The sequence below is a fragment of the Bos taurus genome, chromosome 21, assembly GCF_002263795.3.
Source record: "Bos taurus isolate L1 Dominette 01449 registration number 42190680 breed Hereford chromosome 21, ARS-UCD2.0, whole genome shotgun sequence".
In the NCBI taxonomy this organism is placed as follows: domain Eukaryota; kingdom Metazoa; phylum Chordata; class Mammalia; order Artiodactyla; family Bovidae; genus Bos; species Bos taurus.
The window spans coordinates 21,105,928-21,131,490 of NC_037348.1; the positions used below are offsets into that span (position 1 = coordinate 21,105,928).

At 42.7% G+C, this 25,563-nt stretch overlaps 1 protein-coding gene across 5 annotated transcripts in view; it reads left to right on the forward strand.

Annotated features, from left to right (window-relative positions):
* The first annotated feature begins 7 nt into the window (after nucleotides 1-7).
* The window catches only part of WDR93 (WD repeat domain 93), a 52,366-nt gene continuing 26,810 nt past the window's right edge, over nucleotides 8-25,563 (forward strand). For 4 of the 5 annotated variants that reach the window (XR_009492109.1, XM_024982312.2, XM_024982314.2 and 1 more), the window contains exons 1-6: nucleotides 8-89; nucleotides 9,637-9,981; nucleotides 11,275-11,467; nucleotides 13,710-13,774; nucleotides 21,624-21,702; nucleotides 23,801-23,919. Coding sequence is in view for 4 of the 5 variants with exons in the window: in XM_024982312.2 (XP_024838080.1) it covers nucleotides 9,664-9,981; nucleotides 11,275-11,467; nucleotides 13,710-13,774; nucleotides 21,624-21,702; nucleotides 23,801-23,919 (774 nt within the window). In the remaining variant the exon portion in view is untranslated. Of the gene's footprint in view, nucleotides 90-9,636; nucleotides 9,982-10,192; nucleotides 10,276-11,274; nucleotides 11,468-13,709; nucleotides 13,775-21,623; nucleotides 21,703-23,800; nucleotides 23,920-25,563 lie in introns of those variants that run through there. The other variant, XM_059879276.1, reaches the window with a different exon arrangement.

Consider the following 25,563-nt stretch of genomic DNA (forward strand, 5'->3'; position numbering starts at 1 on the left):
GCGTGTACCCCTTCCAAAGAGGACTTAGTGGACGTCCGGTTGGGACCGGAAGTTGTGGTTACTACGGCGACGCCACGCTGCTGGTCCAGGTGAGAGAAATATCGGCTTCTGATCCGGGTGCCGCGGCTCCTCACATGTGCCAGGACTCCCCTCTATCTCTAGGATCTCCGAGCGGGGGCTCTGAGGGGACCTGTCCCCTCAACCTCAGGCGTCCCTAGGACGCCCTGCGCCTCCCCGCAGATCCCGGGTACCCAGGGACCTCCACAGCGGAGTCCCGAATGGAGGTTTCCCTGAACTTTTTGCTTGGGGACTGAGGTGCCTAATCATTTCCCAGCTCTGTATCTCTGTTTTCCCTTGAGCAACACCAGTTCCAGATCTGGGGAAGAAAATGGTTAGAGCAGAGATAAGCCAATTCATGGGGTGTATTTTAGCATGAGAGCTAGGTAGAGTGAGAGAATTTTCTGTTAGGATTATTGAATGAACACTGAAAGAAGATTGCTCCTTGAGGGAATTCTGAAAAAGGGTTAATATGAAGGAAGTGGGGGCTAAAAGAGATTACAATAAAACTACACCACTGAACTTTCCTTTTTGAGGCTTGAAGACATGAAGCCCCACTCTTCCATAAACAATAATTTTATAGAATTCTCCAGTATTCTTGGACTTCCCTTGTGGTTCAACTGGTAAAGAATCTGCCTGCAATGCAGGAGACCTGGGTTCAATCCCTGGGTTGGGAAGATCCCTTGGAGAAGGGAACAGCTACCCACTCCAGTATTCTGGCCTGGAGAATTCCGTGGACTGTATAGTCCATGGGGTCACAAAGAGCTGGACACGACTGAGCGACTTACTACTCACTTATTGTCACAAAGTAAGGGCGTCAATTTTTTTAAACTTTATTCCCATGATCAGGTCTGCCCCTCACATTTGTAGGCCCTGGGTAAAAGTACAAATAGAGCCCCACAAACCATGTTTAAATATTTAAATTTTAAATCAAGGTAACAATTGTTGTATAAGACATGTTCTTTTCTCCTACCTTGACAACATACCATCATAATGATCTAGAAGACCAGTTTCACATTCAGGATTCTTGGACTCCTTGGAGTACCTGGAAACCCAGCTAGAATATGGCACTGTGGAGAAAGCTGATCTCTAGTTCTTTACCAGCTGTAACAGAGCAGGATGAGCACAGCCCTTCAGTTCAGCTCAGTTCAGTCGCACAGTCATGTCCAAAGCTTTGTGACACCATGGACTGCAGCACACCAGGCTTCCCTGTCCATCACCAACTCCTGGAGCTTGTTCAACCTCATGTCCATCAAGTCAGTGATCCCATCCAACCATCTCATTCTCTGTCATCCCTTTCTCCTCTGGCCTTCAATCTTTCCCAGCATCAGGGTCTTTTCCAATGAGTCAGTTCTTCACATCTGGTGGCCAAAGTATTAGAGTTTCAGCTTCAGCATCAGTCCTTCCAATGAATATTCAGGACTGATCTCCTTCAGAATGGACTGGTTGGATCTCCTTGCAGTCCAAGGGACTCCAAGAGTCTTCTCCAACACCACAGTTCAAAAGCATCAATTCTTTGGTGCTCAGCTTTCTTTATGGTCCAGCTCTCACATCCATACATGACTACTGGAAAAACCATAGCTTTGACTAGACGGATTTTGTTGGCAAAATAATGTCCCTGCTTTTTAATATGCTGTCTAGGTTGGTCATAGCTTTTCTTCCAAGGACCTGCAGTCCTTAATTTCATGGCTACAGTCACCATCCTCAGTGATTTTGGAGCCTAAGAAAATAAAGTTTCTCACTGTTTCCATTGTTTCTCCAATCTATTTCCCATGAAGTGATGGGACCAGATGCCGTGAATGTTGAGTTTTAAGCCAGCTTTTTCACGCTCCTCTTTCACTTTCATCAAGAGGCTCTTTAATTCTTCACTTTCTGCCATAAGGGTGGTGTCATCTGCATATCTGAGGTTATTGATATTTCTCCCGCAATCTTGATTCCAACTTGTGCTTCATCCAGCCAGGCATTTCGCATGATGTACTCTGCATATAAGTTAAGTAAGCAGGGTAACAATATACAGCCTTGAGGCACTTATTTCCCAATTGCTGTGCCTCATTTACTCTGTACCCTGTTATTAGGCAACAGGTCTTGCTCAGCCATTGGTCGGTGCCTCAGTGGGCCTTGCCCACAAGCAACCAACTGTCAATGAGCCACAATTAGTGTTCCTGCCCAGCTATTGGTCAGCACTGCAGTGGGCCCTGCACACTGGTAACTGTCAAGAGGGACCATTGGAGAAGAGATTGAGTCAGGGGTTGGTGGTGTGGTGGTCATCAGGTGGAGAGTGAGGTAAGAGGCAGATTCAGGCTTTCTCTTGGAGGCCCTCCAGCTTACCACCTTGTGCTAGTGGGTGAGCTGGAAGGCCCAGGGAACAGATTGGGGACTGTGTCCTGAGGGCTCCAGAGCCCTCACTAAGGCCCTCCACTAGCACTGGCCCAAGGAGGAGCAGTGAACCTCTCCCCCTTCCCTGTCTCTGTGACCCTCTAGCAGTGGCCATCTGTCTGGCTCACAGTCTATGAGACCTGGCTTCCCCATTTGGGCGGCCTGAGGAGCCTGAGAGCTAGTTGCCTTGGATGCCTGGCTTCCTCGGGGATGACAGCTGGGCAGGATGTGAGAACCTGGCCCCGAAGCAACTGAACTGTACCACCCACTGTGCTAAGCTCTAGGCCTATGGCAATAGAGTTAATGAGGCATACAAGAAAAGAGGAAAGTACAGTGCAGTGATATGTCAGATGATAGAGATGAGCATAGAGTGCTGCTAAACACAGATTTGTATAGTTTGTTTTGCTATACCTACAATTCTGCCTTTTCCACAGTATCATAAATTGAATCATTCAGTATGTAGCCTTTATTTTTTTTTTTTAGGCCACTCTGTGAAGCATGTGGTACATCCAAAATCAAGGATCAAACCCATGCCCCTGCATTGGAAGTGCAGAGTGTTAATCTCTGGACCAAAAAAGTCCAGTATGTAGCTTTTCTATTTGATTTCTTTCACTTAGCATAATGCATTTGAGTTTCACCCATGTTGTCTATATCAGTAGTTTGTAAATTTTTAATCACTGAGTAGTATTCCATTGTATGGATGTGCTATAGTTTATTGTCTCTTTATCCACTGAAGTACATTTGCATTGTTTCCAGTTGGAGGCAGTTATAAATAGAGCTGCTATAAATATTTAAGTACAGATTTTCATATGAAACACTTTAATTTTTCTTGCATACAGATGTAGAGATGGCATTGCTAAATCCTGTTAGTGTGTTTTCAACTTTGTAAGAAACTGCCAAGCTGTTTTCCAAAGAGGCTCTACTATTCCGTGTTCCCACTGATGTGAATGGGATGTGAATGTGTAGGAGTTTGTCTGTTCACCTGTTGATAAACATTTAGGTTGCTTTCAGTTTGAGACTCCCGGAAGTGAAACTGTAATGAATGTTCATTTACAAGTCTGTGTATGGACATATGATTTCAGTTCCCTTATTTCACACCTAGGAGTAGAATGAATGGATATTGTGGTAGATGTAAATTTAACTTTTTAAGAAAATGCTAAACTGTTTTCTAAACTGTAGTGTTTTACTTTCCCAGCAACAACTGGAAGAGTTCCAGTTTTCCTCATCTTCAACAACATTTGTTATGTCTATCTTTCTAACTTCAGGCATTCTAATACATGGGTAGTACTGTCTCACTGTAATTATAATTTGCATTTCCCTAATGATTAACCATGAAGAACATCTTTAATATGCCTGTTTTCCATCTGTATATCTTCTTTTGTTAAGTGTCGATGCAAATCTTTTGCCCATTTGAAAAAAATGTATCATTTTCTTATTATTGAGTTTTAAGAATTTTCAAAATATTTTGAATACAAACATTTTGCCTACAAGTATTTTCTCCTAGTCTTTGGGCTACCTTTTATTTTCTTAAATGTCTTTTGAGGAGCATAAGTTTGTTTTTGAAAGGTATAAATTATCAGTTTGTTCTTATGGAGTGTGTGCTTTAATGTCATAGCTAAGAAATCTTTGTTTAACTGAAGATTGCATAGATTTTTCCCTATGTTTTCTTCTAGAAGTTTTATAGTTTTACATTTAGGCCTATGGTCTACTTTGAATTCTTGCCTGGGAAATCCAATGGACAGAGGAACCTGGCAGGCTATAGTCCTTGGAGTTGCAAAAGAGTCGGACACGACTTAGTGACTAAACAACAACTACTTTGAATTAATTTTTGTATATAGTGCAAGGTATGGATCAGAGTTCTTTTTTCCCCATATGGATATTTAACCGATGCAACATTATTTATTGAAAGGATTGTACTTTCTTCACTGAATTATCTTTGTCAAAAACAAACTGTCCATATATGTGTGAATCTAATTCTGTCTTCTCTAGTTTCATTGATATATTTGTCTTTTTTTTTTGTACCTCTCCATCTCCCTGACCTATTTTACATATCTCTCCATCCCCTACTGCTTCTGGCAGCCACCTCTTTGTTTTCTGTATCTATGACTATTTTGTTTTGTTTGTTCACTTGTATTTTTTTAAGTATTTTTAATTTAATTTGTTTGGCTGCACCGGGTCTTAGCTGCAGAGTGTGAACTCTTAGTTGTGGCATCTGGGCTCTAGTTCCCTGACCAGGGATCAAACCTAGGCCCCCTGCATTGGGAGCATGGAGTTTTAGCCCCTGAATCACCAGGGAAGTCCCTGTATTATTTTTTTAGATTCCATATATAAGTGAAATCATATGGTACTTGTCTTTCTTGTCTGACTTATTTCACTTAGCATAGTTCACTTTAGGTCTGGTGTTAGTCACTCAGTCGTGCCCAACTCTTTGCGACCCCATGGACTACAACCCACCAGGCTCCTCTGTCCATGGGATTTTCCAGGCAAGGATCCTAGAGTGGGTTGCCATTTCCTTCTCCAGGGTATTTTCCTGACCCAGGGATTGAACCCGAGTCTCCTGCACTGCAGGCAGATTCTTTACTGACTGAGCTACCGGAGAAACCCCTAGGTCTATCCATGTTGTTGCAAATGCAAGGTTTTATTCTTTTTTACAGCTGAATAATATTCCATTATCTATATCACATCTTCTTTTTCCATTCATCTATCGATAGGATGCTTAGGTTGCTTCCATATTTTGGCTATTGTGAATTATGCTGCAATGAACCTAGGGATACACATATCTTTTCAAAATAGTTTTGTTTGTTTGTTTGTTTTCTTTGGAAAAATGCCCCAAAGTGGAATTGCTGGATCATATGTTAGTTCTTTGGGACTGGACCGAAAACTGACCTTTTCCAGTCCTGTGGCCACTGTTGAGTTTTCAAAATCTGCAGACATATTGAGTGCAGCACTTTAACAGCATCGTCTTTCAGGATTTTAAGTAGCTCAGCTAGAATTGCATCACCTCTACTAGCTTTGTTCCTAGTAATGCTTCCTAAGACCCACTTGACTTCCAGGATGTCTGGCTCTGCGTGAGTGACCTCACCATCCTGTTTATCCAGGTCATTAAGACCTTTTCTGTGTAGTTCTGCAGTCTGTGGTGTTGCAGAGTCAGACTCGACTTAGCAACCGAAAAACAACAACAGTGGTAATTCTACTTTTATTTTTTTGAGGAACTTCCATACTATTTTCTGTAATGACTTCACTAATTTATATTCCCACCAGCAGTGTATGAGGGTTCCCTTTTCTGCACATCCTCACCAACACTTGTTATTTGTTGTCTTTTTGTCTTTTTTTTTTTAAGTGCCAATATCATACTGCCTTGATTACTGTGGCTTTTTAAGTCTTGAAGTAGGTAATGTTAATTTTCTAATTCTTTCTTTTTCTAAGTAATTTTGGCTATTCTAGGTACTTTGCATTTCCATATGAAATGTAACATCAACTTCTTAATTTCTAAAAAATAATGCCAACAGGGATTATCATAGGGATTATTTTAATTTTTTATAAATCAATTTGGAGAGAATTGACACCCTAAAAACATTGTCTTCCAGCCCATGAATAAGATCTGTCTCTCTCCATTTATTTAGGTCTTCTTTCAGTGATATTTTATGGGCTTCCCTGGCGGCTCAGACAGTTAAGAATCTGCCTGCAATGCAGGAGACCTGGGTTTGATCCCTGGGTCAGGAAAGTCCCCTAGAGAAGAGAATGGTTACCCACTCCAGTATTCTTACCTGCAGAACTCCATGAATAGAGGAGCTGGGCTGGCTACAGTCCATGGGGTCACAAAGAGTCAGACATGACTGAGCGACTAACACATACACACTCAGTGGTATTTTATAGCTGTCAGGGCACAGGTCTTGTACATCTTTTGTCAGATTTAACCCTAAGTATTTCATATTTTTATACTATTAACAATAGCATTTTTAATTTTAATTTTTGATTGTTTGTTGTCATTATATAGAAATAGAGTATATTTTTGTATATTGAACTTTTATTCTGCAACCTTGCTAACTTTATTAGCTCTTGTAAAATTTTTTTTAGAAGATTCCATCAGCTTTTCTCCATAGATAATCAGGTTTTCTCTATAGATAATCATATTGTCTCTGCAGAGCTCTTTACAATCTGAATGAAAGAGTCTCACTACCCCCAAAATTCCTTCATGCTCTTCTTTTTAAAATAACATCACCCCCCACCTATAACTCCTGACAACTACTGTTCTGATCCCCATTTTCGTTTTGATTTTCAAGAATGCCTTATAGATGGAGTCACTGCACATAGGTTTTTAGACTGGTTTCTTTCATTCAGCATATTGCCTTTGAGGTTCATCCATGTTTTTGTGTTTATCAGTAGTTTTTTGATTTTTATTACTGAGTAGTAATGCATTGGAGAAGGAAATGGCAACCCACTCCAGTGTTCTTGCCTGGAGAATCCCAGGGACGGGGGAACCTGGTGGGCTGCCGTCTATGGGGTCGCACAGAGTCGGACACGACTGAAGTGACTTAGCAGCAGCAGCAGCAGTATCCCGTAACAGAGAAGGCAATGGCACCCCACTCCAGTACTCTTGCTTGGAAAATCTCATGGGCGGAGGAGCCTGTAGGCTGCAGTCCATGGGGTTGTGAAGAGTCGGACACGACTGAGTGACTTCAGTTTCACTTTTCACTTTCATACATTGGAGAAGGAAATGGCAACCAGTGTTCTTGCCTGGAGAATCCCAGGGACGGGGGAGCCTGGTGGGCTGCCATCTATGGGTTCACACAGAGTTGGACACGACTGAAGCGACTTAGCAGCAGCAGCAGCAGTAGTATCCCATAATGTAGATATACCACAGTCATTTTTTAATTGGATCTTAGACATTGTGAATTTTACTCCATTGGATGCTGATTATTTTTGTAACTGAGCAAGGGCTCATGTGTCCATGACACAGAAAGCCAAATTTTGACAGCAAGTGTTTGCAGCAAAGAAAAGCAGAGACAACTTTGCCAACAAAGGTCCGTCTAGTCAAGGCTATGGTTTTTCCGGTGGTCATGTATGGATGTGAGAGTTGGACTGTGAAGAAGGCTGAGCGCTGAAGAATTGATGCTTTTGAACTGTGGTGTTGGAGAAGACTCTTGAGAGTTCCTTGGACTGCAAGGAGATCCAACCAGTCCATTCTGAAGGAGATCAGCCCTGGGATTTCTTTGGAAGGAATGATGCTAAAGCTGAAACTCCAGTACTTTGGCCACCTCATGCGAAGAGTTGACTCATTGGAAAAGACTCTGATGCTGGGAGGGACTGGGGGCAGGAGGAGAAGGGGACAATAGAGGATGTGATGGCTGGATGGCATCACTGACTCAATGGACATGAGTCTGAATGAACTCCAAGAGTTGGTGATGGACAGGGAGGCCTGGTGTGCTGCGATTTATGGGGTCTCAAAGAGTCGGACACGACGGAGCGACTGAACTGAACTGAACTGAAGGGTTTATTGCAGGGCACAAAGCAAGGGAGTGGGAAATGAGTCTTGTATCCACTCCTTCTTGGTTTTTGGGTTAGGGATATTTCAAAGTGGAAAAGAAATTGGGATTATTGTTGTCTTGTGACATTTCTGTGACATGTCTTAGTCATAGTTTTGGGAGCTATGGATGACCCAGTTCGTGATTCTCTGGCCAGGTAGTCCGTGACTTGGGGATCTAAGAGCTTAATCTTGCCCTAGATAAACAACCTGAGTTTGTACGTTAATGATGATGTCTATAACAGCAATCTTAGTACATTTACGATGTTATCGGCAACTGCAATCTTAGTCATCTGATTCTGGTTGACTGGTGTTCAGGATTGAGGTCAGAGGGCAGAAGAAATGGAGTGAAGTCAAAGGAGAGAGGCAAGGGAGTAAAGTTTTAGATAGAGAGATTAATCACAAACTCAGTAAGGGAACTTAGTTTTATCTGGGCTTGGTTTCATATTTGTATTCCTATAAATATTTGTTCTATAAATATTTGTAGTCAAGTTACTTCATTAAGTTTGATCTTCTGACTTCCAAGTTTTGTTGGGCAATACCAGAACAGTATTTGAATAGGATTAATTTTTCCCACTACTTGGCTAGATTCTCCTGAGTACTGTACCTGATGTTTGTAAATAATGAGGTTTTCTGTTCTTGCTGGTGGAAACAGGCATTATTCCTAGCCCTGTGTGAGCTCAGTTTAGTGTTCCTACTGATGATTTCAGATGGTTCTTTCCTTTCAGACTCAGACCCAGATAGTCTCTTCTCACTTTGCACGGAAATATCACAGATGTACTCTCACACGAGAGAAAAGATGATGGTACCAGGGCCTTTATAAGGCTTCCAGGGCCCCAAGGCACTCCAACAGTGCAAGACCCTACTCCACTACCTATTAAACATCTTAAAATGTACCCCGTGTGCCACATTAAATGCCTTTTATTAACTGTAACATTTGAAAACCTTCTTATAAGTGTACAGTTTTGAGTTTTATAAAATACAGATTACTTGTTCTTTTCTTATAGACTTAGATATTATGTACACACAGTGGAGTTGATATGCTGTCAGTGTTTTCATAAGTATTTATTTTGATTTTGTGGGATTTTCTTTTTTAGTCCATTTCTTTTCAGGTCTCAGATATTTCTGTAAGCCCTTGAGAAATCTCATAGGCTCTGGGCACTGTGCCTACAGAGCTGGATGGCAGCAGGGGGAATAGAGAGGAAGGAGTAAACTTGACAGCAAGGAATGGAAGTGTTTGCACTGTACCTGACTGGAGGTGAAAGGAAAACAAGCAGAGAATCATGGCCCCCTACCCAGCTGGCTTCAGCACAGCCATTTGCAGAGATGGAAGAGCCAGGAGAAGGCATAAGTTGCAGAGAAAGGGTGTATTCAATTTGGGACAGAAAGCCACTCTCTTATCAGGAGGTGAAGAAAGGCAGCAAGAAGTCAAACTCCTTTCCTTTCATCATAGCACATGTCATCTTGGGGTGGCCTGAAAGATATGAATAGTCAAAACCTGTCTCTGCTGATATCCTTATTAAAATGAAGAGCATATATTAATGATGTGGTAATGAGGGAGGTGCCAGGCTCTAGAATAAATAGTGCCCATAACCTAATACTCTAAGGAGGATGATGTGCTGTCTTCTGATAACTTCCCCCTTTTATCTCTAAGTACCTTGGCTTACTTCTTTGACCAGCTTTTCAGAATTTCATAGACATTTCCAATGCTATCTTCTGTGATGGCAAGTCCCAAAGGAAGTCGAAGTCAGAAGATGAAGCTCCCCATCTTTACCCGAAAGGGGACACTGGAGGTGCCGTCCCCGACAGAGAAGGACTGGTCTAAGGACGATGAAGATGATTGGGTCTTCAAGGATCCAGATCAAGAGCAAGATTCCCTACCCCAGCCATATCGAATGATCAACAAGATGGTGAACTCACTGTTTGACCGTTCATGGGAAATGATTGAGGCGAGGGACACCTCAAAGAAAGCTGAGCTCCGCCGGACCCTGCCCACCATCTACCATCCACTTAGAGAAAGTAAGGTATGGAGCAGCTGCCAAGGTGGCCTTGTTTCTCAACTGAGTGGTGGTTTTAACATTTATTTTATTAATTATTTATTTATTTGGCTGTGTTGGGTCTCAGTTGCACCACGTGGGATCTTCATTTTGTCATGTGGGTTCTTTTGTTATAGCACAGGGGCTCAAGAGCACATGGGCTCACTAACTGGGGCATGTGGGCTCTCTCTCTGACCAGGGATCGAACCCGTGTCCCCTGAATTTCAAGGCAGAGTCTTAACCACTGAACCACCAGGGAAGTCTCCTCAACTGAGTGTTAAGGTAATAAATGAAAACACCTGCTCCTGGGAAGGAATTCCTGCCAGGAATCTTCATTTACCTGTAGGACAGGTGCATGTTGGAAAGATTACAGGCATGCTGATGCTGATTAAAACGGATCTAGTCATTGCCTGCGGAGAAGGCGATGGCACCCCACTCCAGTACTCTTGCCTGGAAGATCCCATGGATGGAGGAGCCTGGTGGGCTGCAGTCCATGGGGTCGCGAAGAGTCAGACACGACTGAGCGACTTCACTTTCACTTTTCACTTTCATGCATTGGAGAAGGAAATGGCAACCCACTCCAATGTTCTTGCCTGGAGAATCCCAGGGATGGGGGAGCCTGGTGGGCTGCCATCTATGGGGTCATACAGAGTTGGACACGACTGAAGTGACTTAGCAGCAGCAGCAGTCATTGCCTGGGTAAATGGGTGTTCTGGTTAACTGAAGATTATGCACATCTACCTTTTACATCCTATTGTTATTTGAAAATCTTTTGGAGTGTATCAATCGCTGTCTTGCTTGGTGGTTGAGAATCTGCCCAGGTGTCAGCTACAACTCTTTCCACAGTGTTCTAGAAGAACAAAGTACAGGGAATGGGGCCACTGGTCCACTTATCGCAGGGCTGTGGCCACGCTTGGTGTTGTGAACGAGCATTTCTTCTCAACTTCCTTGCTTTCTCTTGCCCCTTTCCCCTAAATGTAGAATACTATGACTTTCTTGATATCTGGGCAAGATATTTAGATGGGCACTGCATTTGGGTGGGATACCATAACTAGGAAGGACCTGCATCCCTTTTTGAAGAGTTAACTCAGGACTTCCCTAGTGGTCCAGTGGTTAAGGCTCCACACTCCCCTTGCAGGGGGCAGAAGTTCCATCCTGGCTGGAGAACTGAGAATCCTACAAGCTGCACACTGCTGCCAAAAAAAGAAAAGTTAGCTCATATTACTTTCAGATGGCAGTAACTGAAAACTGTTCCCTTTCTCTTTGTTTTGCTTTTTCCAGCTCAACACAATGCCAAACTGCATGGATGTTTCCCAAGACTATGTGTTTATTGGAGGAAGCAAAGGATTCTCTATCTATAATCTGCATAACGCTAAACAATTATATGTTTGGGAGAAACTTAAGGTTGATGTCATTTCCATCTGGGCCACAGATTTGGGGAGTGAAATACTTATTGCTCCTGTGGATGAAATGGGTACATGTTCCTCTCTTTCCTTTTTAGCCTAATTTACAGGTACCTGTAGACTGTTGTTCAGTTTAATCTTCTTTCCAGGCATGGGAGGGACCAGACATGGAGAGTTCTCCCTGGTCATGTAGTAGCAGCCAACATCTGCAGGACAGTGTGGTGTGCCAGGCACTGTTCTAACGTTTCACATAGGTTGGTCCATTTCACCCTCACAATAGCCTAGGTGATAGGTATAGTTTATTATTCTTGTTTTTCAGAAGAGGTAATGCAGAAAGCGGGCTTCCTGGGTGACTCAGTGGTAGAGAATCTGCCTGCCAATATAGGAGATGCGGGTTTGATCCCTGAGTTGGGAAGATCCCCTGGAGGAGGAAATGGCAACCCACTCCAGTATTCTTGCCTGGAGAATTCCATGGACAGAGGAGCCTGGCAGGCTACAGTCCATGGGTTTGCAAAGAGTCAGACATGACTTAGCCACTAAATAACAACAGAGAAAGTGGCACAGGCAGGATTTGAACCAGGCAGTGTAGCCCCAGAGTCCACACCCTTTCCAGCACTCAGCAGTCCTGCTGCTCACATACATGAGGCTTGCTTTCCCCACTCAGCCTGAGGATGAACCAGGCAGAGGAACCTTTGTGCAGAGAACTATGGACAGTGTCCTGGAGGATACTCTTTCTGTAGGAGAATGACCTGATGCCATTGATGTTTTAGGAAGAGCACCCAGATAGGAGTTTGAAAAACCCAAATGGAAAGGTAGGGAGACCAGGAAGAGCTAGTGCATCCATTGAAGAGAGAAATTATGAAGGTCTGAACTAAGGCAGGAGCGGTTTAAATGAAAAGTGCACTATGGTTCTGTAAGATGTTAACACTAGGGGAAGTGAGGTGAGGGGTATAAGGGAATGCTTTGTAGTATTTTTGCAGTTTTTCTATATGTCTAAAATTAGTTCAAAACAAAAAGCTTAAAAAATGAAAAGGAAAATATGATGGAAAAACTTGGTGAGAGACGGAACATATGTGTGGAGTTGGGGAGTGGTGGGTGTGAAGAAAAATGACTCCTTTCTGCCTTTAGATAATGGGGTAGAAGATGATACCATTCCTTGAAAAGCAGTTATAGGAGAGTAAGGTTCCAGGGGACTGTGAGTTGAAAGCTTCCATTTGCACATGTACATGTTTGAGGCACCTGGAGTAGGAATGTTGATATTCAGGAGGAGTTTGGTCTGACGATAGGATTGCATTTATCACACTGCATTATATCCAGTTGGTTTCATGTCTCTGTGATTCTGAATGTGATAAACGGGAAGGCGGAGACTGCCTTGGTTGTCCTTCGAGCCTTTGAGGTCTTGGAGCAGATATCCATGAATATTTATTGGGTTGAGTTAGACTTTTACCCACAGCGGGCCAGGTGCCTCTTCAAAGTCTGTATTACGGCAATAGAGGTAGGTTATGAGTGTCTGGGAGGCACCTCAAGAAAGTGGTGTTTTTTTGAAGTTTGTGGGTGATGATCATATACTAGAACCCTTAGGTTAAACGGGAATTAGAATGACTGAATTACTTACTGAATTGACAAAATTAACTTCATGGGGAGCTTGCTGGGGTTTGAGAGATGAGGCACATAGAAGAGGAAGAAACTATCCTTTCCCTCAGAGAATCCATACACTCGCAAGTGGAATAATGAACACTCACAGGAAGTGAGGGCTTCTCTCGTAGCTCAGTCAGTAAAGAATCTGCCTGCAATGCAGGAGACCCGGGTTTGATTCCTGGGTCTGGAAGATCCCCTGGAGAAGGAAATGCAACTCACTCCAGTAGTCTTGCCTGGAAAATCCCATCGACAAAGGAGCCTGGTGGGCTACAGTCCATGGGGTCGCAAGAGCCAGACAGGACTTAGCAACTAAACCACCGCTGCCATAGGAAGTGATTGGGTGACAGTGTGAAACGCTGGGGTGATGTGCTAAAACAGGTGGGCAGAAATCAAGGAGTGGATCAGTGTAGCTGAAGTGCTTACAAACAGATTCTAAAATAAGAAGGTAGGGCCAGTGTAGCTAGAGATGACCTAAGAGCGAAAATAGCTTGAACATTTCAAGTGAGGGGTGGAAGAAGGCCAGGAAACCAAGATGATCACAGGCAGTGGAGGGGCTAGGGAGGAATCCTAATAATGCACGAGCTTATGATATTTCAGAAAGTCAAATATATAAAATTCCAATTTGTCTTCAGCTCACTTGTCTGTCTCTCAATCTTCCTTATTTTTCTGTTTCAGGTATTGTTCGACTGTTTTATTTTTATAAGGATGGTCTTTACCTCATCAAAGCCATCAATGAATTGGTAAGCTCCTGTTCTTTCATTGATAGCTGGGCCAAAAGCTGTAGCAAATCAAGTTTACTTTTAACATGGAGGCAATGACAGCTATCCTAGAGTAGAGAGAAGTAGAGACCTCCCTGGCCAGGGAGCTTCCTCCAGAATATCCAACTGAAAGCTCCCTCACCATCAGAGTACATACTGAATGCCTTGAATTTATTTACCCTCTTGTCAAGAGAAGAAAATTGCTAAGGAATTCCAGTCCAAATTGAGCACCAGATCAATGTATCTCTTAACGACTTTGTTGTTGTTGAGTTGCTATGTTGTGTCTGACTCTTTTGCAACCCCATGGACTATAACCCACCAGGCTCCTCTGTCCATGGAATTGTCCAGGCAAGAATACTGCAGTGGATAGCCATTTCCTTCTTCAGAGGATCTTCCCAACCCAGGCATCAAACCAATGTCTCCTGCATTGGCAGGTGGATTCTTTACCATTGAGCCACCAGGGAAGCCCTAATAACTACTAACAAGTCCCTAAATTTTCCAGGCTGCTTCACATCCTGTTCTCTTATCCATACTCTTCCCCTCCGCCTAGAAAGCTCTCCTTGTTTTCCTGCCTACTATGTGTGCCTCGTAAATTGCTCTCATTCCTCAAGACCAGCTCAGACATCCTCCTCTCTGAGCTACTTTCCCAAGAGAAGTTGACCTTTCCCTCCTGTGTCACAACCATATAGGACAGGATTTCTATCACAGTGTTTCTCCACCCTCCATACTTATTTGTTTATGACTGTTTCTTCTCCTGGAGGTAAGTTCCTCGAGAGCACAGGACATGGACCCATATATTTCTTATTCCTAGTACCTTGCCTGCATGCTGTAGGTTTCTGAAAGTGTTTTTTAAATTAACAAACCTAAAAAGGAGGAGGTATTGCTAAGATTATATTTTTAATTGCAGTTTATTTTATAAAAAATATTACTGATGAGCCCAAAGCAATTCAGTTTGTGTGGGGGATGCTGGAATGATGCTGGAATGCTGGATAAACATATTGGGGGAAGGAATGAAGCTCAACCCTACATCACATCATATATAAAAATTAGAGATGAATTATAGACTTAACTTTAAAGGGCAAAGACATTATCCTTTTTAAAAAAAATACAGGAAATGGTTTTTGCAACCTTGGGGCAAGCAAAGATTTCTTAGGACACAAAAGGCACTAATTGTAAGAGAAAAAAACTGAAATGGGACTTCATCAAAGAAACTTCTCATGCCTCATGTGAGTGAATGAAAGTCTCTCAGTTGCATCCGACTCTTTGTGACCCCATGGACTACACAGTCCATGGAATTCTCCAGGCCAGAATACTAGAGTGGGTAGCTGTTCCCTTATCCAGGGGATCTTCCCAACCCAGGAATCAAACCCAGGTCTCCCGAATTGTGGGCAGATTCTTTACCAGCTGAGCTACCAGGGAAGCCCAAGAATACTGGAGTGGGTAGCCTATCCTTTCTCCATTGGATCTTCCCAACCCAGGAATTGAACTGGGGTCTCTTGCATTGCAGGCAGATTTTTTACCAACCGAGCTATTAGGAATCTCTCAGGCCTCATGTGATATGCAAAAATTAACTCAAAATGGATCATTTGAGCTATATGAAAACTCAAAAACTATAAAACCTCTAGAAGAAAACAGGAGCAAGTCTTTGTGATCTTTGTTAGGCAAAGTTTTTTTTTTAATTTTATTTTATTTTTAAACTTTACATAATTGTATTAGTTTTGCCAAATATCAAAATGAATCCGCCACAGGTATACATGTGTTCCCCATCCTGAACCCTCCTCCCTCCTCCCTCCCCATACCATCCCTCTGGGTCGTCCCAGTGCACTAGCCCCAAGCGTCCAGTATCGTGCATCGAACCTGGACTGGCAACTCGTTTCTTACATGATATTTTACATGTTTCAATGTCATTCTCCCAAATCTTCCCACCCTCTCCCTCTGCAACAGAGTCCATAAGACTGTTCTATACATCAGTGTCTCTTTTGCTGTCTCGTACACAGGGTTATTGTTACCATCTTTCTAAATTCCATATATATGCGTTAGTATACTGTATTTATGTTTTTAAACTACAATACCGAAATTGTATTTCATACAAGAAAAAAAAACTGATAAGTCAGACTTCATCAAAACTAAAACCTTCTGTTCTACAAAAGACACTGTTAAAAGAATACAAAGGCAAGTTATAGACTAGGAGCAAATAATTGCAAATCACATATCTGATAAAAGACTTGTATCTAGAAGATATAAAGAACTCTCAAACTCAAAAATAAGAAAAACAACACAGGTTTTTAAAATGAGCAAATATCTTGATTAAAAAAAAAAAAAAGACAGTTCACCAAAGAATATATAGAAGATAAATAAGATGTTCACTACCATTAGTCATTAGAGAAAATACAAATTAAAATCATGATCTGTCCCTGCATGTGTACTAGAATGCCTAAAATTGAAAAGACAGACCATACCAAGTGTTAGCAGACTATGAAACAGCCGGGACTCTCATACACTGCTGGCGGTGAGGACTAGTACCACAACCACTTTGGCAATTATTTTTAAAAAAGACGTTAAACGTACACCCGCCATATGATGCGGCCATTCCACTCCCAGATATTTGCCTGGGAGAAATGAAAGTATATTTCCATATGAAGATTTGTACATGGACATTCCTAGCAGCTTTCTTGGTCTTAGCCAGAAACCAGAAACCACTCCGCACCCATCAACAGGTAAATGGCTAAATCGATCTTGGCACATACTGCTCAGCAGTAAAAAGGGATACATATAACAACATGGCTACATCTCAGAATAATTAGGCTGAGTGAAAGAAGTCTGACAAAAAAGAATACATATATACTGTATGATTCCATTTCTATAAAATTCAAGAAGATACAAAACTAATCTAGGGACAGAGAATGCCAGTTTTTGCCTGGGTAGGTTGGGAGAGGGGTGGAAGGAAGGCTTACAAAGGGGCGGGAAGAATGGATATGTTCCTTATCTTGATTGTGGTGCTGGTTTCAAGGGATCTATATATGTCTAAACTAATCAAACTGTACAGTTTAAATATGCACAGTTTATTATGTTATTATCATATCCCTAATAAAACGAATTTAAAACTTATGCTCATCAAAAGATGCTGCTGGGGACTTCCTTGGTAGTACAGTAGATTGGAATCTGCCTGCCAGGGGACACAGGTTAGCTCCTTCGTCCAGGAAGATCCCATATGCCGCGGAGCAGCTAAGCCCGTGCACCACAACCACTGAGCTGGAGCTCGGGAGCCCACGAGCAACTACCGCAATGACTGAGGCACTAGAGCCCATGTTCCGCAACAAAGGAAGCCACCACAATGAGAAGCCCACGCTCTGCGACAGGGTAACCCCCGCTTGCCCAGCTGGATAAAGCCCGTGCATAGCAATGCAGACCCAGCACAGTCAAAATAGATAATTAAAAGATGTTATAAGAGTTTAATCGGAGAAGGCAATGGCACCCCACTCCAGTACTCTTGCCTGGAGAATCCCATGGACGGAGGAGCCTGGTAGGCTACAGTCCATGGGGTCGCTAAGAGTTGGACACGACTGAGCGACTTCATTTTCACTTTTCACTTTCATGCATTGGAGAAGGAAATGGCAACCCACTCCACTGTTCTTGCCTGGAGAATCCCAGGGATGGGGGAGCCTGGTAGGCTACTGTCTATGGGGTCGCACAGAGTCGGACACTACTGAAGCCACTTAGCATAGCATAGCATAAGAGTTTAATCAGTATTAGGGGCAGAGTGGACCCCAGAGAGCTCCGAGAAACCCCACTGCCCCCCTGACTGGTGACCCTTTAATATAAAATGTCCAAACTCATCATTTAAATATGTCCAAGCTCATCAAGTTGTACCTTTAATATCTGTGCCTTTGTGAAGTTGCTGAGTCATGTCCGACTCTTTGTGATCCCATGGACTGTAGCCTACCAGGCTCCTCCATCCATGGAATTTTCCAGACAAGAGTACTGGAGTGGGTTGCCATTTCCTTCTCCAGGGGATATTCCTGACCTAGGGATCGAACCCAGGTCTCTCACATTGCAGGCAGACACTTTACCATCTGAACCACCAGGGAAAACTGTTTTTAAATTTATGTAAAAAGAAATCTCTTTAAAAAAAGATACAAGGAATACTCATCAACTCATTTCAGAACTGTGACCAGCAGAACTGTGATATCTAAACTTGACAGGGACATTATACACAAAATAATGTTAGTGAATTACAACACACCAATAGCGTTTAGGAGACAGGGATTGTCTCCTAAACATTGTACAGGAGACAGGGATCAAGACCATCCCCATGGAAAAGAAATGCAAAAAAGCAAAATGGCTGTCTGGGGAAGCCTTACAAATAGCTGTGAAAAGAAGAGAAGCAAAAAGCAAAGGAGAAAAGGAAAGATATAAGCGTCTGAATGCAGAGTTCCAAAGAATAGCAAGGAGAGATAAGAAAGCCTTCCTCAGCGATCAATGCAAAGAAATAGAGGAAAACAACAGAAAGGGAAAGACTAGAGATCTCTCCAAGAAAATTAGAGATACCAAGGGAACATTTCATGCAAAGATGGGCTCAATAAAGGACAGAAATGGTATGGACTTAACAGAAGCAGAAGATATTAAGAAGAGGTGGCAAGAATACACAGAAGAACTGTACAAAAAAGATCTTCACAACCCAGATAATCACGATGCTGTGATCACTCACCTAGAGCCAGACATCTTGGAATGTGAAGTCAAGTGGGCCTTAGAAAGCATCACTATGAACAAAGCTAGTGGAGGTGATGGAATTCCAGTTGAGCTATTTCAAATCCTGAAAGACGATGCTGTGAAAGTGCTGCACTCAATATGCCAGCAAATTTGGAAAACTCAGCAGTGGCCACAGGACTGGAAAAGGTCAGTTTTCATTGCAATCCCAAAGAAAGGCAATGCCAAAGAATGCTCAAACTACTGCACAATTGCACTCATCTCACACGCTAGCAAAGTAATGCTCAAAATTCTCCAGGCCAGGCTTCAGCAATATGTGAACCGTGAACTTCCTGATGTTCCAGCTGGATTTAGAAAAGGCAGAGGAACCAGAGATCAAATGGCCAACATCCGCTGGATCGTGGAAAAAGCAAGAGAGTTCCAGAGAAACATCTATTTCTGCTTTATTGACTATGCCAAAGCCTTTGACTGTGTGGATCACAATAGACTGTGGAAAATTCTGAAAGAGATGGGAATACCAGACCACCTGACCTGCCTCTTGAGAAACCTATATGCAGGTCAGGAAGCAACAGTTAGAGCTGGACATGGAACAACAGACTGGTTCCAAATAGGAAAAGGAGTACGTCAAGGCTGTATATTGTCACCCTGCTTATTTAACTTACATGTGGAGTACATCATGAGAAACGCTGGGCTGGAAGAAGCACAAACTGGAATCAAGATTGCTGGGAGAAATATCAATAACCTCAGATATGCAGATGACACCACCCTTATGGCAGAAAGTGAAGAGCAACTAAAAAGCCTCTTGATGAAAGTGAAAGAGGAGAGTGAAAACGTTGGCTTAAAGCTCAACATTCAGAAAACTAAGATCATGGCATCTGGTCCCATCCCTTCATGGGAAATAGATGGGGAAACAGTGGAAACAGTGTCAGACTTTATGTTTTGGGGCTCCAAAATCATTGCAGATGGTGATTGCAGCCATGAAATTAAAAGACGCTTACTCCTTGGAAGGAAAGTTATGACCAACCTAGATAGCATATTCAAAGGCAGAGACATTACTTTGCCCACAAAGGTCCGTCTAGTCAAGGCCATGGTTTTTCCAGTGGTCATGTATGGATGTGAGAGTTGGACTGTGAAGAAGGCTGAGCGCTGAAGAATTGATGCTTTTGAACTGTGGTGTTGGAGAAGACTCTTGAGAGTCCCTTGGACTGCAAGGAGATCCAACCAGTCCATTCTGAAGGAGATCAGTCCTGGGGTTTCTCTGGAAGGAATGATGCTAAAGCTGAAACTCCAGTACTTTGGCCACCTCATGCGAAGAGTTGACTCATTGGAAAAGACTCTGATGATGGGAGGGATCGGGGGCAGGAGGAGAAGGGGACGACAGAGGATGAGATGGCTGGAAGGCATCACTGACTCGATGGACATGAGTTTGAGTGAACTCCAGGAGTTGGTGATGGACAGGGAGGCCTGGTGTGCTGCGATTCGTGGGGTCGCAAAGAGTCAGACAGGACTGAGCGACTGAACTGAGGCTAAGTGAAAAAAGACAAATATTGTATGATATCACTTTTATGTGGAATCTAAAAAATATAGCAAACTAGCTAATATGACAAAAAAGAAAAAACCAAGAAACAGACAGATATAGAGAAGAAACTAGTACTTACAAGGGGTATGGAGAAGTAGAGAGGAGTAATATAGGATTACGGAATTAAGAGATACAAACTATTATGTGTAAAATGAGCTACAAGGATATTTTGAACAATATGGGGAATATAGCCAATATTTTATAATAACTATAAATGGAATGTACACTTTAAAAATTGTGAATCACTATACTGTACATCGGGCTTCCCTAGTAGTTCAGATGGTAAAGCATCTGTCTGCAACACAGGAGACCTGGGTTCGATCCCTGGGTTGGGAAGATCCCCTGGAGAAGGAAATGGCAGCCCACTCCAGTATTCTTGCCTGGAAAATCCCATGGGTTGCAGAGCCTGGTAGGCTACTGTCCATGGGGTCGCAAAGAGTCGGACACGAGTGAGTGACTTCCCTTTCACTTTTCACTTTCATGCATTGGAGAAGGAAATGGCAACCCACTCCAGTATTCTTACCTGGAGAATCCCGGGGACGGGGGAGCTTGGTGGGCTTCCGTCTATGGGGTCACACAGAGTCGGACACGACTAAGCGACTTCAGTTTCAGATTTCACTTTCATATTGTACATCAAATATACTTCCATTTTTAAACAAGAAAGTGAAAGAAAAACTAAATGTTTAAAACTCCCTCTCCTTAAATAACTTAGGGGGCTTACTAGCCTAATTCTTCTAGGCACCTAATTTTGCTAGTCTTAGAGCTCCTGAAAGGTACAGCACATCTGTATACATTGAGTCTTTTTCACCTTGCTGAAAATTCAAGCAGGTTTCATACTAGGGTTCCATTCAGTCTCCACTCGATATGGACTGAATATTTTTGTGCCTCTAAAATTCATGTTGAAATTCTGATCCCCAGTGTGGGAGGCGATTAGGTCATGAGGGCAGAGTTCTCATGAGTGGAATTACCGCCCAAGAGAGCTCCCTCAACCCTTCCACCACATGACACAGAGGTGGCAGGCGGTCCATGAGCCAGGAAGCTAGGTCTTAGCAGACACTGAATCTGCCAGAAATCCTTGGAAACCTTGGATCGTGAGAAATAGATGTTGTTTATGAGCCAAATCAGACTATGGCAGTACTATAGCCTAGACAGAGCCTTTTTTTCAAGCAACTGACCAGAGTTTTCATTGTCATGTAGAACTCTTTTCAACACATTTTGAAAAGAGCTAATCATAGGTCTGAGGGTTTGCAACCTGAGCAGGAGATCAGATAGTATGAAATCACTGCAAATGATCAGGAGTATTTATGAAACCAGGAAATAAGTCCAAAATTCTTTAGATGGAAAATTGAGTTCTACTGCTTTACATGCAATCTTGTCCAATTCCTATACAAAAATGGAAAGTCTGAAGCAATTTGAGGCATCTTTTTATGCCTCAATCTTTAGAAGGATTTTTTTTTTCCTGATGTGAACTACGAAAGGCCCTGAAATACACTCTCCTCTATCATCAGGCTGAACTTATTCTATCAGCTTCTCTCTTCTTTTTAGGAGGATGCCAGCAAGCAAACCACCTGTATAAAGATGGAAATTTCTAAAGGAGGGAACTTTGCAGCCTTGCTCCTACAAGGTAAGACTGACCAAAGGCTCTTTAGAGTTCCAGTATCTTCCAGATAATCACTTTCCCCGAAAAACATTTTACTTTTAAAAATAATTTTATTTATTTATTTTTGGATGTGCTGGGGTTTTGCTACTGCATGTGCTTTTCCATAGTTTTGAAGAGCAGGGCCTACCCTCTAGTTGCAGTGCGTGGTCTTCTTACTGTGGTGGGTTCTCTTGTTGCTGAGCACGGACTCTAGGATGTGCTGGCCTCGGCAGTTGCAGGATGTGGGCTCGGTAGCTGCAGCTCCCAGGCTCTGGAGTGCAGGCTCAGTGGTGTGGTGCTCCTTACCACAGGGGCTTAGTTGCTCCTTACCACGTGGGATCTTCCCAGACCAGGGATCAAACTCGTGTCCCTTGCATTGGCAGGCAGATTCTTTATCACTGAGCCAAGGGAAGCCCTCCAACCCTTTTATTTAGAAATAATTTACAGAAGAGTTGCAAAGATATGACTGAGTTCCCTTATATCCTTCACCCAGTGTCCCTAATACCAACATTTAATATAACCATGGTACATTTGTCAAAATTAAGCAAATAATGTTGGTATAATACAATAAACTACAGATTTTTTTTTTCAGATTTTGCCAGTTTTTCCTAGATACTTTTTTTTTTTGGCTCCAAGGTACAATCCAGGATATCATATTGCATTCGGTCATCATCTTTTCACACTGTACCTATATGTGTGATGTCTTGGTCTTACCTTGTCTTTCATGACCTCGACATGTTTGAGGAGTACCAGTCAGGTATTTTGTGCAATGGCCCTGATTTTCAGTTTGAATTTTTCCTCATGATTCAAACTGGGGTTAAGGATTTGGAGGAAGATCTCACAGAGGTGAAATGCTCTTTTCATTGAATTATATTGGGGGGTATGTGATAGCACCACTGCTGATGTTAACCCTGATCACTTAAAGTGATCTGCCAGCTTTCTCCACGGTTGAGCGACTGTTTTCCCCCTTCCATGCTCTAGGTCCAGACCACACTGGAAGGGGAGAGAATGTAAACACCATTTTCTGGATGTAGGATGATCAGAGAATTTTGAGACCTATGTTGAAACCTCCACAGTGACTGATAAACATTTAGGGGGAGATACTTGGAGATTATGCAAATATCCTGTTTGTCATTAAAGTTTTGCCCACCAGTTTTAGCATTCAACATTGGATCTTGCTTGTTGCAATTATTCCTGTGGTAATAGAATATATTTTATCCAAATGATTATTAGCTTGACTTTTAACTTTTAAATAATTAGACATTTGGCGTCTCGGCCTCTATTTAGATTCTTGCCCCAGGTCCCTCAGATGTTAGGTGCTGGAGAAAGATACCTATTTTGTAATGCTTTATGCACCAAAGGAAACTTTTATACTATCTGTAGTAGTTTGTTAGGGCTGTTATAGCAAAGTACCACAAACTAGCTGGCTTAAAATTACAGACATGTACTCCCCAACAGCTCTGGAGTCCAAAAGTCTGAAAACAAGATGTCTATATGATTACTTTTTTAAGGAAACATTTAGCCAGAATCCCATTCTAGGAAAGTAACTTTTCCTGGGTTGGCAGGTATTCAGTACAGAAGCTGAGCATGTTTCTTTGACAAGATAAAGTGCTCACAGCCACCCCATGGGTTGTCATCTCCTCAAATATTGGTCAGAAGAATTCTCCTGAGGCATCTCTCAGAGTTCGATTCTAGCCCGTTGTCAGCCATACCCCTCTCGGTTACTGCTTCTGTATATGCCACTTTCCTCCCCAGGTGGGAACGGCTGTAACACAAAACGTCAGTGGAATTTATCATTTGGAACCTAGAAAGCGTGGGGACCAGGCAGCGTGGACAGTCAGGTTAAAACTGTTACATTGGTGCTGTGAGGGTGAGAAGCCCATCTCCAGTTAGAGGCAGCGGCCTGGGGAGAGGAGTTCAGGGCTCTCTGTGAGTGAGGACTGGCAACAACCGCTACAGAACCACATCTCCTTCCGTTTGTCAAAGTTGCCTCTGTGCCAGTGGTTCTGAGATGGGCCGTTTCTCTGAGGAAACTCATTGCCTGTTTGCGGTTGCTCAACGGTTCCTCGGTTTCCCAATGCAGGAGCTGGGGACATTTGGCTGGATGTGTATAAGCTGCCCAAGGAGTCTTGGATCAAGGAAGTGCAGTACCCCCAACTTGCCGTAAATACAAAGAAGAAAATCAGACAGCAGCTGCAATTGGTAGGTAACACCTGTCTTCAACTGATATGTTCCTCCCTGCCCACATCTAGCGCACCTCCTTCTTGCAATTTCAAGATGAAGGAGCCTGTCTGGAGGCTGTAAGACAGGACAAGAGGTACCCTGGCCTGTGTCTCTTAAGTCAGTTTGCTTTGGTTAAAATAAGATGGTTAAAAAGCCGAGGGGTCTTAAACGGTGGTATCTCTCTCCTCTGGGAGTTGCCTCTCTACCAAGACCACTCCCAGGCATTTCTCTGGGAGAGTGTTTTTTTTTTTTTGACTCTGACTAATAGATATATTTTTTCCCCTCCTGGGCTGAAATAATCCTTCCATGTCTCTCCACTACACTCTCCACTACACTCTCCAGATTATGGTATAAAGGAGTTGTTCTAAATATATGGGAATATATGTATTCTTCATATTATTCTTAGAAGGTAGGTAGAAATCTATTTCAGTTTAATTATATGTGATCCCTGGGACTCATGCCATCTCTTCAAAATACAATATTTAAACAAAAAAGATTTTAAGACAATTTTCTCATCTATCTGATGTGCAGTTATTATATATATCGGCTGTATTGTGTGTGGCATGTAGGACCTGAGCTCCCCGACCAGGGATTGAATCCATGCCCTCCCCAGTGGAAGTGCACAGTCCTAACCACTGGACCACCAGGGAATTCCCAAAGTGTACTTATTATTTTTTTTAATCAATGACAACAAATATCAGTTGAGGATGCCTTTAAAACATATTGTGCTATGTGCTATAAAGTGTTAGTGAAATTAATCTACGAGACCAAGATTGAGACTCACATTCAATGCCAAGTACATTGAGTGGCTTTGAATAAATGCCCTTTTTCTCCAGTGAATGTCTTTGTAGCAAGGTGTGATTTTTTGTATCTCTGGGAGAGTTACTGGCCCAGAGACATTCCTCCTCTAAACTCTTACAGAATCTATTCTTTGTACCTCTCTTTGACACTTCTCATATACTATCCTATTGTGCAATGGCACCCCACTCCAGTACTCTTGCCTGGAAAATCCCATGGATGGAGGAGCCTGGTAGGCTGCAGTCCATGGGGTCGCTAAGAGTCGGACACGACTGAGCGACTTCACTTTCACTTTCACTTTCATGCATTGGAGAAGGAAAGGGCAACCCACTCCAGTGTTTTTGCCTGGAGAATCCCAGGGACAGAGGAGCCTAGTGGGCTGCCGTCTATGGGGTCGCACAGGGTCGGACACGACTGAAGCGACTTAGCAGCAGCAGTAGCGGTTCTTTTCTCCTAACTAGATGGTAAATTTCTAGGTTGTTGTACCTTCTGCTTCTTTTTGTCACCATCCCCATGGCATCCTACTCAGTGCCCAACAGATACATTTTTTGAGGGATTAATTTATTATCCAAGTGGGAAAAGCACCTTGGAATGGGGGTGATTTGTCACCATAATTCACTGTTTCTATACACTGAGAAGCAATCAACTTATGCCAGTTACAGTGGTAGCTCTTGTACTATGAATTATATTTAGAGTTACTTATAAATAATAATTGTCAACATCACTGATAAATTTTGTCAATCAGAAATATTCACTTTAACTTAGATTTTTGTAATAGTCTCCTAGCTGACCCCCTCCCTTTCACTCATATTCTCTCTTAACGTC